The sequence below is a fragment of the Lepidochelys olivacea genome, assembly GCF_965140295.1.
Source record: "Lepidochelys olivacea isolate rLepOli2 genome assembly, chromosome: 8".
Classification (NCBI taxonomy): Eukaryota; Metazoa; Chordata; order Testudines; family Cheloniidae; genus Lepidochelys; species Lepidochelys olivacea.
The window spans coordinates 102,425,209-102,439,103 of NC_140418.1; the positions used below are offsets into that span (position 1 = coordinate 102,425,209).

General features: G+C 45.8%; 1 protein-coding gene across 1 annotated transcript in view; it reads right to left on the bottom strand.

The window, feature by feature from the left end:
- Positions 1–1,382: 1,382 nt before the first annotated feature.
- Positions 1,383–13,895, bottom strand: part of LOC311524806 (cytochrome P450 4B1-like) — a 44,893-nt gene continuing 32,380 nt past the window's right edge. Inside the window, exons 9-12 of the mRNA XM_084636330.1 lie at positions 11,800–11,933; positions 10,536–10,600; positions 9,944–10,026; positions 1,383–1,759 (exon numbers count right to left, since the gene is read on the bottom strand). Coding sequence (XP_084492456.1) covers positions 1,585–1,759; positions 9,944–10,026; positions 10,536–10,600; positions 11,800–11,933 — 457 coding nt within the window. The 3' untranslated portion in view covers positions 1,383–1,584. The remainder of the gene's footprint in view (positions 1,760–9,943; positions 10,027–10,535; positions 10,601–11,799; positions 11,934–13,895) is intronic.

A 13,895-nucleotide genomic window follows, 5' to 3' on the forward strand; every position in this document is an offset into this window, starting at 1 on the left:
CATTGCAAATTCCCTACTCTCATATAGGTCTATCCCACAGCCTGCCACTCAGAAGACTCCAGCTGCTTTGTTTTTAAAATGCTAGTTATGTACTAAATTTGACCTGACCTATGGAGAGCACTCGACAAAAGATGTGAAAGAGTGAAAAAACCAATCCCATAAACCTGCCAGGTTTTTCTGCTGAAGGCAGACAGTGTTGGTGCAAAATCACATTGGAGGGATGAAGTGGGGGGAAAGCTGTAAAGCAGATATTGGGACTAGAGACATATTTGGTAGAGGTAAAATGGGAAATAACGAAGAGGCCCATGGATCAACTGTTACCAGACAGAACCTCAGTACGGTTACAGAATGCGGCCCTTGACATCAGTGAGGACGTGTGTAGCTTTTGTTGGCCAGAGGAGGAGGAGGAGAAAGCATTGGAGATAATGGCCAAGAGAGAGAGGGATAGTGCTTCTATTGGGGGCGACCCAATCAGGTCAAAGGTCAGGTGTCACTTTCTCTCCATGGCAGGCACCACTGGCCTCCGCAAAATCACAGACCTCCTCTAAGGTTAAATTTGTGATTTTTTTTAAAATTGTGTTTGAGGAATTTACAAGGGAGGAGTGTGGTGGATTGAAAAGTGTGTTCAAATTGTGATCTATCACTTTAAATTCTCAGGGTGGGGGGGTCTCTCTGTTTATTGGTTGTTTTGCATTATGGTTCTGAATTCTAAGAAAATAAAGTTATATTGCAACCTTCCAACATGAGTATTTAAGTTCTTATCTAACTTCTCTGTGTGCATCCAATAAACACAACTAGGAGAAAGCCTGGGGAGTCATTCCACACAAGAGCCGGAGCACAACCCTGCAGAGCCCAGGGAGGGCGAAGAGTCTGTGGAGGAGTGAGTCTGGTTAGGAGCAAAGAGTTATGTTTCTCTAAGTTTATTTTATTGGCTCTATGTTTACCCCAGAATGGGTGGGACAGAACTTGACCTGACTGGAGAAGGAGTGACTGCAACGCTACCTCTAGCCATGAGGGGGCATGCCAGCAGTGAGTCCACTCTCCTACCCTATTAAAGAGTGATCATTTGCCAAGAGTTGCCACATAGAGGAATCTGAGATACCATAGTTTCCCCCTGTACCTAGCAAAGGAAATAAAAGCTTTAAGGTCACAACGAAGCTCCTATTTGGAGAAATTGTCTTTAAATTGTGACTACTGGATCAAATTTTCAAATCTCATCTGATAACATAGACCTAAATCTCCCGCTTGTATCAATCAACTAAACTCCGATTAAATCAGTGGAGCTAGGTTGATTTACACTGGCTGAAGATCTGATTCACATTTTTCTCCCTTGCTTATCAATCTAATTTTTCTGTCCCTCTGTCATTAAAGTAACCAGAAAGTGTTTGGGAATACAGTTTTAATGGAAGACATCATATGGCTTAGAATAAATATATATATATGTCTTTGACTGGTCCAACAAGCAACCTTTCAGGCTCAAAGGGAGTGGGGATCTTTTTTTCCCCAAAGATGGGATTTTTAATGCATTTGATCATCAAATAGCTTACAAATCTCTTATGTATTTTGCCCACTCATTTCACAATGTCAATGCCAGTGGATTTTCTTCAAGTGCACATGTATCCCATTCTTGGATCGTAAGACCAACTGGGGTATTTTCCTGGGAGTCTTCTCTGGATTGGGTGAAAACTCAAAACGTAGCAGGGACAAAGCAATGGCCACTTTCATCTCAATCATGGCAAATTGCTGCCCAATACAGTTCCTGAGAAGAGAGAGATGAAACCAGTGAGATTCCCGAACCTGAGGATCCTGGTGCTTGCTCCAAAGTTTGTGGGGCATTCCACCACTTGACTTCAAGTGCTCTTGTATCAGGCGTATTAAGATTCTTTCATGTCCCATTAATCCAACAAAAAGAGAGCGCTTTAAAAGACTTAGTTTATTGTTCACTGTTTGCCAATTCTTTGACTGGGCTAATTGCTGCTCAACAATTCCCTATGCTCCATGTGGTTCATGCCTAAAGGAATCAAACTGGTTTAAGCCATCAAACTCATTAGTTTATATTTTAGGATCAGTCCAAACCTTCCATAGACTCCAGCATTGATGTTCATTGAATATATAGAATTCTACAGCTACAAGGAAGAAACAACATGCAACTCTTAGCACGAACAGAAGATTAGATCAGGTTTTACTATCTCCTTAGTGGAGCCTTAATACCAGGAGATGGTACTGCCCTTAATATGTAGGTGATGTCAACATACATGTCTTGACTATAAAGTAACCTCGAGAATTGTTACCCATCGCATGTTTGTTAAGCAATATGTTGCCAACGCAGGTGCAAATTGACATCGCTCTATTGACTTAAAAGGAGAAATGCTGACTTACACCAATGGAGGATCTAGCCTCTGGAGTGCATTGTTTGGCCACTAATGCAGCCCTTCAAGCACTATAATTCTGAAAGGAGGGACTGAAGGACAGGAAAATGCGTCACTCAAGAAATGACCAATATCTTGACACCTGATGGCATGGCTGATTGTTAACGTAACGGGGATGGGCAAACTCAGGTGCAGGTTTGGTTTTGCAGCACCTTGTTGGTTAGGGTGGTCTTTTTGCAAAACCAAGGACAGTTCAGCTACAGCACCCTGCATAGCAGGACCATTGTTGTTCATAAGTTCATAGGAACATAAGAATGGCCATACTGGGTCAGACCAAAGGTCCATCTAGCCCAGTATCCTGTCTTTTGACAGTGTGCAATGCCAGGGGCTTCAGAGGGAATGAACAGAACAGGAAATCATCAAGTGATCCATCCCCTGTCGCTCATTCCTAGCTTCTGGCAAACAGAACTAGGGACACGATCCCTGCTAATCCTCACTTGTAGCCAATGATAGACCTATCCTCCATGAACGTATCCAGTTCTTTTTTGAACCCTGTTATAGTCTTGGCCTTCACAACATCCTCTGGCAAAGAGTTACTCAGGTTGACTGCATTGTGTGAAGAAATACTTCCTTTTGTTTGTTTTAAACCTGCTGCCTATTACTTTCATTTGGTGACCCCTAGTTCTTGTGTTATGTTCTTGTGTACACTTCCTTATTTGCTTTCTACACGCCAGTCATGATTTTATAGACCTCTATCATATCCCCGCTTAGTCGTCTCTTTTCCAAGCTGAAAAGTACCAGTCTTATTAATCTCTCCTCATATGGAAGCCATTCCATACCCTTGATAATTTTTGTTGCCCTTCTCTGTACCTTTTCCAATTCCAATATATCTTTTTTGAGATGGGGCGACCAGATCTACATGCAGTATTCAAGATGTGGGCATACCATGGATTTATACAGAGGCAATCTGATATTTTCTGTCTTATCATCTATCCCTTTCCTAATGATTCGCAACATTCTATTCACTTTTTTGGCTGCCGCTGCACATTGAGTGGATGTTTTCAGAGAACTATCCACAGTGACTCCAAGATCTCTTTCTTGAGTGGTAACAGCTGATTTAGACCCCATCCTTTTATGTGTATATAAAGAAGCTGAGGGCAGTAAGATAAATGGTTCTGGCCTTTCTCCAATTTTATTATTCTATGACTCTTTAATATTTGCATATATTCACTTTTTAAATTTTGTAAAAACCAAGTTGTGTTCAATTATTATTACATTTATACAAAAAATAAAAATTGCCAACAATCCAAGGTTCTAGGCACCTCTGCCATAAGACCAATGAGATTGCCCCCAGAACACTTGACTTCCCTCTCCTCTCTCAAAGAGAAAGACATACATAAACACCTCACAGGAGTCCACATAAATACATGTGTCTTGCAGTATGCTCTGAAGATCAGTAGATTTGAGCTTTCTTGGACCAGGGTTGCAAGTCTGTCCCAGAGCTCAGGGACCCTCATAGACAAGGAGTTCCCACCAGCCCAGCCTCTTTCTAGTCGACGGGGAGCCCACTTGAGCACCTCTGCCAATCTCAACTGAGGCTGTATGGCATGGGGAGAGATCACAGGGATCTTAAGCAAAAACTCTTCCATTGTGGAAAGCGGTGCATAGAGACAGACACAAGAAAATAACAGGGAAAGAAATAGAAAACTCTTCCTTTCCCTAATGAAAGGGTCAAATACTGAGCTCTTTGCCTTTCTTTTTACTCACTCCCATTGATTTCTATCATAGTTTATCTGTGCAAGAACAGAATAAAGGACTCAGAATGGATCAGCAAGGACAGCTGCCTCTCGGAGTTCAGAAAAAGAAAGCTAAAGTGAGTACTGCCAAAAGCCAAGCTGAGCTGGACCTTGTAGAGGAAAAAATATCCAGTGGTAAAAGGTACTTTAGCCAGGTAAATAAAAAAGAAAACAAGGAAAGAAGAACTGGGACCACTAAGGACTGAGGATGGGGTGGAGATTAAAGAGATAATCTAGGTATGGTCAAACACAGAAATGAACATTTAGCCTCAGTTTTTAGTAAGGATAATGAGGCACTTGGGGACAGTGGCAAGGTGGCTAATGGGAAGAAGGCTATGAAGTAGAAATTACCACATTTGAGGTGGAATCCAAATTCAAACAGTTTAATGGGATCAAATTGGGGGCTGGATAATCTCCACCCAAGAATATTAAAGAAAATTCACACACGCAATTGAAAGCCCCATAGCAAGGATTTTTAGTGAATCCATAAACTCGGGAGTCATACCCTGTGACTGGAGAATTGCGTATATAGTGGCTATACTCAAGAAGTGGAGGGGGCGGGGGCGGGAGGAAGTAGTGATTCAGGAAACTACAGGCCCATTATTTTGGCCTCAATTGTATGCAAGGTCTTCGAACAAATTTTGAAATAGCAAGTAATTAAAGACATCAAGATAAATGGCAATTGGGATAAAATACAAGATGGTTTTTAAAAAGATAGATTGTGCCAGACTAACCTGATCTCTTTCTTTGGGAAGATAACCGATTTTGTAGACAAAGGAAATGCAGTAGATCTAATCTACTTGCCTTTCAGTAGAGCGTTTGATACAGTTCCACATGGGAAATTATTAGTAAAATTGGAGCAGATGGAGATTAATACAAGAACTGAAAGGTGGATAGGGACCAATTAAAGGGGAGATTGCAATGGGCCACACTGAAAGGTGAACTGTGAGGCTGGAGCAAGGTTACTAATGTAGTCCCTCAAGGATAAATCTTGGGACCAATCTTCCTTAACATTTTCATGAATGACCTTGGCACAAAAAGTGGCTAATAAAATTTGCTGGTGACACAAAGGTGGGAGGTATTGCCAATATGGAGGAGGACCAGAATATCATACAAGAAGTTTTGGATGATCTTGAAAACTGGAGTAATAGAAATGGGATGAACTTTAATAGGGCAAAGTGCATGGTCGTGCACTTAGGGACTACCAAAAAGATTTTTTGCTATAAGCTGCAGATTTACCAGTTGAAAGCAGCAGAGGAGGAGAAAGATCTGAGCATATTGGTTGATCACAGGATGACTATAAGCCACCAATATGATTTGGTGTGAAAAAAGCTAGTGCAATCCTAGCGTGCATTCAGCAAGGTATTTTCAGTAGAGATAGGGAAGTGTTAGAACCATTATACAAGGCACTGGTGAGACCTCATTTGGAATACTGTGTGCAATTCCTGTCTCCCAAGTTTAAGAAAGATTAATTCAAACTTGGACACATACAGAGCAGGGCTACTACATTGATGAGAGGAATGGAGAACTTACAAGAGGAGACTTAAGGAGCTTGGCTTATTTAGCCTAACAAAAGGAAGGGTGAGGGGAGATATTGCTCTGTATAAATACATCAGAGGGATAAACATCATCGAGGGAGAGGAGTTAAGGTAAGGGCCAATATTGGCACAAAAATGGATATAAACTGGCCATTAACAAGTTTAGGCTTGAAATTAGATGAAGGTGTCTAACCATCAGAGAACTGAAGTTCTGGAACAGCCTTCCAAGGGAAATTGTGGGGGCAAGAAACCTAATTTGTTTAAAGACTGAGCTTGATAAGTTTATGGAGGGAATGTTATGATGAGATTGCTTACAATGCATATGGCCCAACCACAACTGCTATAAGCAAATATCTCCAATGGCCGGAGATGGGACACTAGATGGGGAGGGCTCTGAGTTACTGCAGAGAATTCTTTCCCAGGTGTCTGGCTCATTGGTCTCACCCACATGCCCAGGGTCTAACTGATCTCCATATTTGGGGTCAGGAAAGGTATTTTCTCCCAGGTCAGATTGGCAAAGACCCTCAGAGGGTTTCACATTCCTCTGCAGTATAAGGAATGGGCCATTTGCTGGCTTGAACTAGAGTAAAGGTTGGAGTTTCTGTAACTTAAGACTTTAAATCAAGATTTAAGGACTTCAGTAACTCAGCCAGAGGTTTGGGATTTACTGCAGGAGTGGGTGGGTGAGGTTCTATGCCTGCAATGTTCAGGAGGCCAGATTAGATGATCATGAAGGTCCCTTCTGCCCTTGAAGTCTATGAGTCGATGAGGGCTGGGTCCAATCCATGCAATTCTAAATGATTATTTTAATGTTTCTTGCATGCTGCTGGAAGGAGCAGCTGGCCTCATGTTTGGCATTTTCTATACTCTTGTTTTCCCCCTTTCTCTCGACCCCACATCCCACTTATCACCTTTAAAACATAAACATGTACTTCACAGCTCTCAATTCACCTTCTCACTTGAAGGAAAACTCTGAAGTAGCCCTGCTGCCTTTCAAATATTGCTAAGCGCCATAGGCTGGAGAAGAAAATGTGGCATGTCTCTTTAAATTGAAGCCAGTGGAGAAATTGTAATGGCCAATCCCACCCAGGTCCCCTCCTCCTCCTCCCTCACAGCCAGCAAATCTCTCCAGGCAGCTGGGCTGATTTCAAAAGAAGCTGACTCACTAGACAGACCTTCCCACCCCTTTTCCGCCCAACCCCTTTCCGTATTTCCCCATCCTCTGTATGTCACGGGTATGTGGGCTTTCCTTTCTGTGTGGGTGATGAGCTTGCAGCCAGACATCCTTGGGAGTTGGTGATTGTGACAGTGTGTACAGGGCTGAATCTGATCCTCAGCCAATAAGGGGTCAACCTCAGCTCAGCTTCCCCCTGTCCCTCCACAGGTGCTTAAGGACAGGGTTATAAATTATTGCTTGGGAGATAGAGAGGAGAGAGAATGGTTTTGGCAGGAACAGGTTCCAGGCTCAGGGTCACAGGACTGGGTTGATTCCTGAGCTGGGGAGCTCGCTATTTCCTTTCTTCACTTAAATTACTTTAATTTGCCTTTTTGCTATTAATATTATGCCTCGAGGAAGACCTTGCCGACTGTAATTGTGTCTTTTTTCCCCCCAGCCATTCTTCCAGCTTATAGTAACCTCATGAAAAAGGCCCGATATGACCAATCAGAATGTGATCTTGAATAATTTGAACCTAATTCACTTCTCCGTCACTCCTACTTTGTGCTGATGAAATGCTCTTGATTTCAACAACTGATGCTGGAATAAAATAGCAGTAGCCCAGGGGCAAATTATGCTTCTGGCATCCTAAATCAGATTGTAATGAATAGGTAGGATCATGTTCCATGTCTGGGTATATAATTCCTAATATTCTCAGCAGAGTCAGGAAGGGCAGCATAACTGTGTAATAATGTGTAAATGATACGGGAAAGCACAATAGATTTCCCCTGGTTGGATTTCTCCCTACTGTGTTTGGAAGGTGGAGTCACTTGTCCCCTGCTGGAGATTCCTTTCAGAAGCTAAATCAGGGAAGAATCAAATGGCTTTACTTAGAGTTTGTTTACCAAGCTTCAAATGATAAAATACCATTGTGTCCCGCTACATCTGTAATTTTAAGGTGTGTGGTTTAATATTATGTCAGGTGTGAGAAGAAAACCCTCTAACTTGTGTTAGTCAGCGTCCGGGTGAGGCAGATTTCGTGCCTTTCTTGTAACTACGGTTATTTACAGTATGATTAAGTCAAGGGAATTCAAAGGCCCTACACTGACTGATTTACGCCAGCTGGGGGCTTTGGCCCATGAACGTCTATGGAGCCCACCACGGGAGAAATCTCTGTGGGGGCATAAAGCTGTCCTAGTGACCCCTATGCCACGCTACTTGCAATCCCCAGGTGTAGCAGGTGGATCTTGGGAAAGGAGGTGTGATAATTGGGTCTGCGGATATATCCTCATTGTAAGCCCAGCGGTGAAAAGTGAGTGGAAGTCCATAAAGTGTCACAATAATCTATAACAACCAATGTCGATGGGGAAAGGTGCAAAGGGGCAACAAACTGAATTAATCCAAACAAAAGGACCTCCTGATCTAACTTGGGGAATGCATTTAGACCATGTCTGGAAAACAAGAGAAGTGCGGGACTGGAAGTCAAAGGACCAAAACTGGTGTGTTGGAAATTAGGCCTAACTGGTGAATGCAGTAATGAGGGCAAAATGTTCTGCTCCAAACTCCTTTTTCTTTTCAAGAAGAAGCTGTCTGACAGCTGCTGGTTGGGGACAGGTAAACTGAAAGGAGCAAGCTTTGCTATGAGGGCAGTCATCACCACCATCTCCTGGGGCGCTGGGAGATACTGGGACATTGTTGGCCTTTGTCATCCTCATCCCGAGCAGACTCAGACTCAGCTGACATCGCCAGCTCCACTGGCTCAGGCTAGATCCCAACCACCACCAGGGATGTGAGATTTTGTCCTTTTCCACCTTGTTTCTTCTCTTTCCTATTCCTTTCCTTTTTCCTTCTGTCTAATAAGAGTGGCTTAGCCGGCCGAGACTGTCTATTTTGCTGTGCTGCTGTAAGCCTGTGATCACAGAGGCAGTTTAAAAGCAATGCTCTAAACAGTCCCCGGCTAGTACGAGTTTGTCAAGTCTCGTAGCAGCTAATAAAAATGTGTGCCACACTTGTTTCTCCAGCGCGGAGGTTACAAGTAAAAGTCAACACCAGAGACAGAAGCTGCATTCCCTATCCTTGCTGTTCTTTTCTCCCCTAGGGTGTGGATTTGTCTTGTTGTGTCTTTTAGGAAAGGGGACTGGATTTTCACAACCACAGCACCAAGCCATCTCAACTAACTTCTTCTCTTTCTCCCCAAAAAGACTGTTATTACCATCTTTAATACCAGCGAAGAGACTGTAAAATAGGAGGGTTTTCCTTCTAAAAACTCTCTCCGGCTAAAAGGAAAGGAATCAAGGCATGCTGTTAAAATGAAAGTCTTACTTAATACCTTACATTTCAAATGCTTGAATTGTTTTCCCTTCTTTTCTGTATCTTTAATAGAAGATTTAAAAGATTTTTTCAGTGGAGCTACACAGACTTACACGAGCTGGGAATCTGACCCATTAACTTCCATGAAGCCCTTGTTGGGAGAAAACTTTGGGGGGCATAAAGCTGTCATAGTGACCCCTGTGCCAGTCCACTTCCTGGTCCCCAGTGTAGGGGGTGTGTCTTGGGAAAGGGGTTATCTCTGTGCTGAAATACCAATCTCTGGCTGTTGGAATGGACCCATGGCATCCAAGGTAATGTAAAGCAGCTCTGAGGCTGCTCTAAATTACTCTAGGGATCAAACCAGGAGCTGGCAGCCTGAGAAGAAGGGGCTGGAGGCTTCCAACCCCTTCTTTGTCTCCCATTCTTGGAGTCACTTCACACTGCTCTCTGTACATGGAACAATCTCCCATTTCCTGTCTACCTAGTGCACCCTCTCCCCTTTCAAATGCCTCCTTAAAACCCACTTCCCCAGGAATCCGCTCTGCCTTGCTTCCTGGCCAATGATCTCTCTGCACCATGTCCCTTCTGTTGCCTGACAGTACCTTCTCTCCCTTTTTCTTGTCTGCCGAAGGGCCCCATCCTGTTCCCGTTGGAGTCAGTGGCAAAATTCCCATCTGGATCAGGGCTTGAGCTCTTGGCAGCATTGACTCCCTTATTAAATGCTGCGTAGGTTTGTAGCACTAAATAGACATGAATACTAATGCTATACCCCACCTTGCTCCAGCTGAAAAAGGCATAAAAGCATGGGAGTGTCTCTGGGAGGAGTTCTCCGGCGAAAACCTCATGGGATCAAATACCTGTAATGAGAGTGTTTGATAACTCAGAAGAGATAACATCACTGTAGCACTCTTGTTTAGATTGGCAGCTGATTTCTCGTATTCCTGTTGCTTGCTGAATGATAGCCTCACTGTGTCATTGTTGCATAAGTGAAATTATAGCATTGCGAATTAGCCAGAGGGCCAAAACAGAGCCAGGTGTGGCAGGGAGCTTTATTGCATCCTTTGAGTAGGCGGAACCATGATACAGTGGATAAGGATGCTGCCCTGACAGTCAGGCCACCTGGATTCTATGTCCTGAAATGCTGTGTGACCTTTGGCAAGTCACTTCCCCTTTCATCTTTTCTCTGTCTGATCTACTTAGGCTGTAATCTCTGTGGGACAAGGGCCAGGATCTTGCTCTGTGTTTGTACAGCACCTAACACAACAGGGACCTGATCCAGGATGGGCCCTCTCCGTCCCCGGACGCTACCCCAGTACAGTAGCTGCAGGAAGCAGGTTGTTGTTATAAAGACAAAAGAGTACTGTACCTCAGGATCTTTCCATAATTTGGGATCCCTGTGTATAAGATAGATGTTTATTCCAACCAAAGTGCCTGCAAAGCAACAGGAGGGATAAAAAGCTCAAGAAAAAGACAGGTCTTGGACATAGCTTCTCTGCTTAAGCTATGTTCTCTGAGGGGCTAAGCGTTCTTACAACCACAGTAGCTTGCATTTTTATGACCCCCATTTTCAGGCCACCCATCCCAGTGCAATTGCTCAGCGGGAAGGTTTGACAGCTCTCCCTCTGAACTTCTGTGATAAGAGCAAGAATAATATCTAGCTCTTCCCTAGTTGGGTTCTGTGACATGAAACCAGCTGGAGCTCCACCGCTCAGCCTGACTGTATGGCTCTGGAGCTCAACTGGAATCACGTGGGAGGCTTGGAACGGGCAACATATCAGCCCCGCTCCACCCAGTGTCCAGGCTGCAGAGTCTAGACATCCATCAGGACTATTAGGGACAACACCAGGGAGCCCCTGCACCCCTGTTAAGTCTCCCCATCTCCACAGAAAGAGAAGTGAGGGGGCAGGTGGGACTCCACAGCTGAGAGTCAACTGCAGAAGCTCCATTTTACATCAGCCATTGGGGGTGGACAGATCTGCTGGGCACAGAGATTTTCCCCTGGGGCAGTTGGGAACTGGGAAGATTGGACACCACCACCATGATCGTCTCCAGTCCTGCTGACCACCAGAGGAACATTTTTGTCCCCCTCGTCCCCTGTAGGAGGACGACTGCAGCCCCACAGCTGCCGTAGTCTATGTGTGAAGGAGAGAAAGGGGCAGGATCTGTAGAGATTGGCAGCATGGGAAGTTCATGGACATATTCTCCTTTCAGCTGCTCAACAGGTCCCAATCACAGTGTTATGGGGAGGGAGAAGAGAGGGGAAGCCTAGAAAGTCTTGCAATGAATGTGCTGAGATCACCATAACTGGAGAAGGCATTCAAGGCTAAGGCTAGTCCTTAGTCCCATCTACTAGGGATAATAAGCTCAGATGCAGCGATAATGAAGGCAGATAGACTATGTGACCCAACAGAGGCCACTTCGAGACCAAATAACTTCAGGTTTCTACATGGCCCGTTTAGTGAGCCCGGATTTGGTAAAGCTTAATGGAGTAGCTGTGGAAGAAATTTGTAGCTCTCGACAACCAGCAAAACAGACTCCAGAAACTTTGCTTCAAGAGGTGTTTGTCCTTTTAACTGGCTAGTACACCTCACATAAGGTTTAATGGAAAAGGGGAAATGGAGGAAACCGACCTTCTGGTAAATAACGTCCGTCATGGAACGTGATGGGTTTGCTGAGCTGGCGGCTCACAAGAGGCACTGGAGGGAGAATACGCATACTCTCCTTGATGCACATTGTGGTGTAAGGCATCTTACCAAGGTCATCCCTGCAAGCAAGAGAAATTGAGTGACACCCTCCTTCTCGATGCAATAATACTGACAGACCATCTCTGTGCTGAGAATCCACGCTGCAGGTTGCATACAAAACCTGCACCCAGTGTCCAGGCTGAGCTGCTGACCCTATCGTTCTGCCTAAAATGATCATCTTCACTAGACCTGCTGGGCTGGATTTTACACTGACAACTTCGCTCCTTTGATTCTATTTTTTAAGCCTGTAAAATACAGTTAAATTTTCTCCCATGTGATGAAAATCAGCAAAAAGGGAGGATGTCGTGAAGCTCTTGAACTTCTGCAGACTATGGTGTGCGGCTTGGAGGGTCAGTAAGTTTGGCCACCTCAGTATATAAGAATGGCAGTTGCTCAGCTATTCGGCTCATGGGGTCATATCCCCTGAGCTTGTTTGGTTTGTTTGTTAGATCTGTAACTCGTCTGCTTTTCCAATGAGTCCAGTGTGTCTGATCCGTGGAAGGGCAGGGGGCGGGGCTGGGAGTTCTGCTACTTTCCCTGCTTGGAAGGGCCACAGGGAAAGGAGCAGAACCCCCAGCCCTGCCCCCCAGCCCTCTCCTCCATCCGGGCTGCTGCTGTGTCTTTCCGGTACTCCATACTGGCTATAAATAGCTTGCTGGTACGGTGTACCGGAGCATGCCAGCCTGCTTGCTCTGCTGGCTTAGTCACAAGGGTTTTCAGGATTGGGCACATAGTTTCCTCCTGAAGCATAAAGCAGTTGACCTACATTTAAAATCCGGGCCTCTCTGCATGCTCTCTACCTGCCTTCCTTGGCACCCTCCCCAGTTTCTGAAAGGCCAGAGGGTTTGGGTGGGAAAGGCTCAGTGGCTACACAGCCAACAAAAGCTGTCATTCATTTTTATGATTATTTACGCAGCTCCGAGCATGTGTCAAGTCAAGTGCTTTGCAAATGAGTAGTGAGATAAGGACCTTTCCCTAAAGCAGTAGTCACTAACTGGTCGATTGCGATCAACTGGTCAATCCTGGAGACTCTCCCAGTCGATCGCCATCTCTGGCTGCTAAAAGTCCGGAGGTGCAGAGGGACTGCTGCTAAGGCAGGCTTCCTGCCTGCCCCGGCTCGACGCCACTACTGGAAGTGGCCAGCCACCCCCCGTGGCCCCGAGTAGCGGGGGAGGCAGTGGTCTCCTCCCTGCAAGCACCGCCCCTGCAGCTCCCATTGGCCGGGAATGGGGAACTCTGGCCAATGGGAGCTGTGGGGGCAGTGCCTGCAGAGAGGGGCAGCGCGCGGAGCCACGTGCCCACCCCCCAGGGGCTGCAGCAGCACGTTGGCCCCTTCTGGGAGTGGTGTGGGGCCAGGGCAGGCAGGGAGCTTGCCTTAGCCCCGCTGAGCTGCTGACCGGGAGCCGCCCGAGGTAAGTGCCCCCCGGTGGGAGGCTGCACCCCAACCCCCAGCCCTGAGTCCCCTCTTGGAGCCAGCACCCCATACCCCCTCCTGCACCCCAAACCCCATCCTGCATCCCAAGCCCCTTCCCCAGCCCTGAGCCCTCTCCAAGAGCCAGCACCCTATACCTCCTTCTGCCCCAGACTGGAGCCCCCTCCTGCTCCCAAACTCCCTCCCAGAGCTTGCACTCCTCACCACCCCTACACCCCAACCCTATGCCCCTGGCTCAGCCCAGAGCTCCCTCCCACACTCTGAACCCCTCAGCCCCAGCCCAGAGCCTGCACCCCCTCCCAAACCCCAAACCCCTGCTGCAGCCCAGTTAAAGTGAGTGAGGGTGAGGGAGAGCGATAGCATGGTGGTGGTGAGGGATGGAGTGAGCAAGGCTTTGGGGAAGGGGCGGGGTAGATCCTGGGTTGCACTTAAATTCAAAAAGTGTGTAGAAAGTTTGGCGACCACTGCCTTAAAGAGTGTACAAAGCTGTATAGATAAGCATTTGGGGTGAGTAAAGAAGCCACAGTGAAAAATGACCCAGTGTATTCAG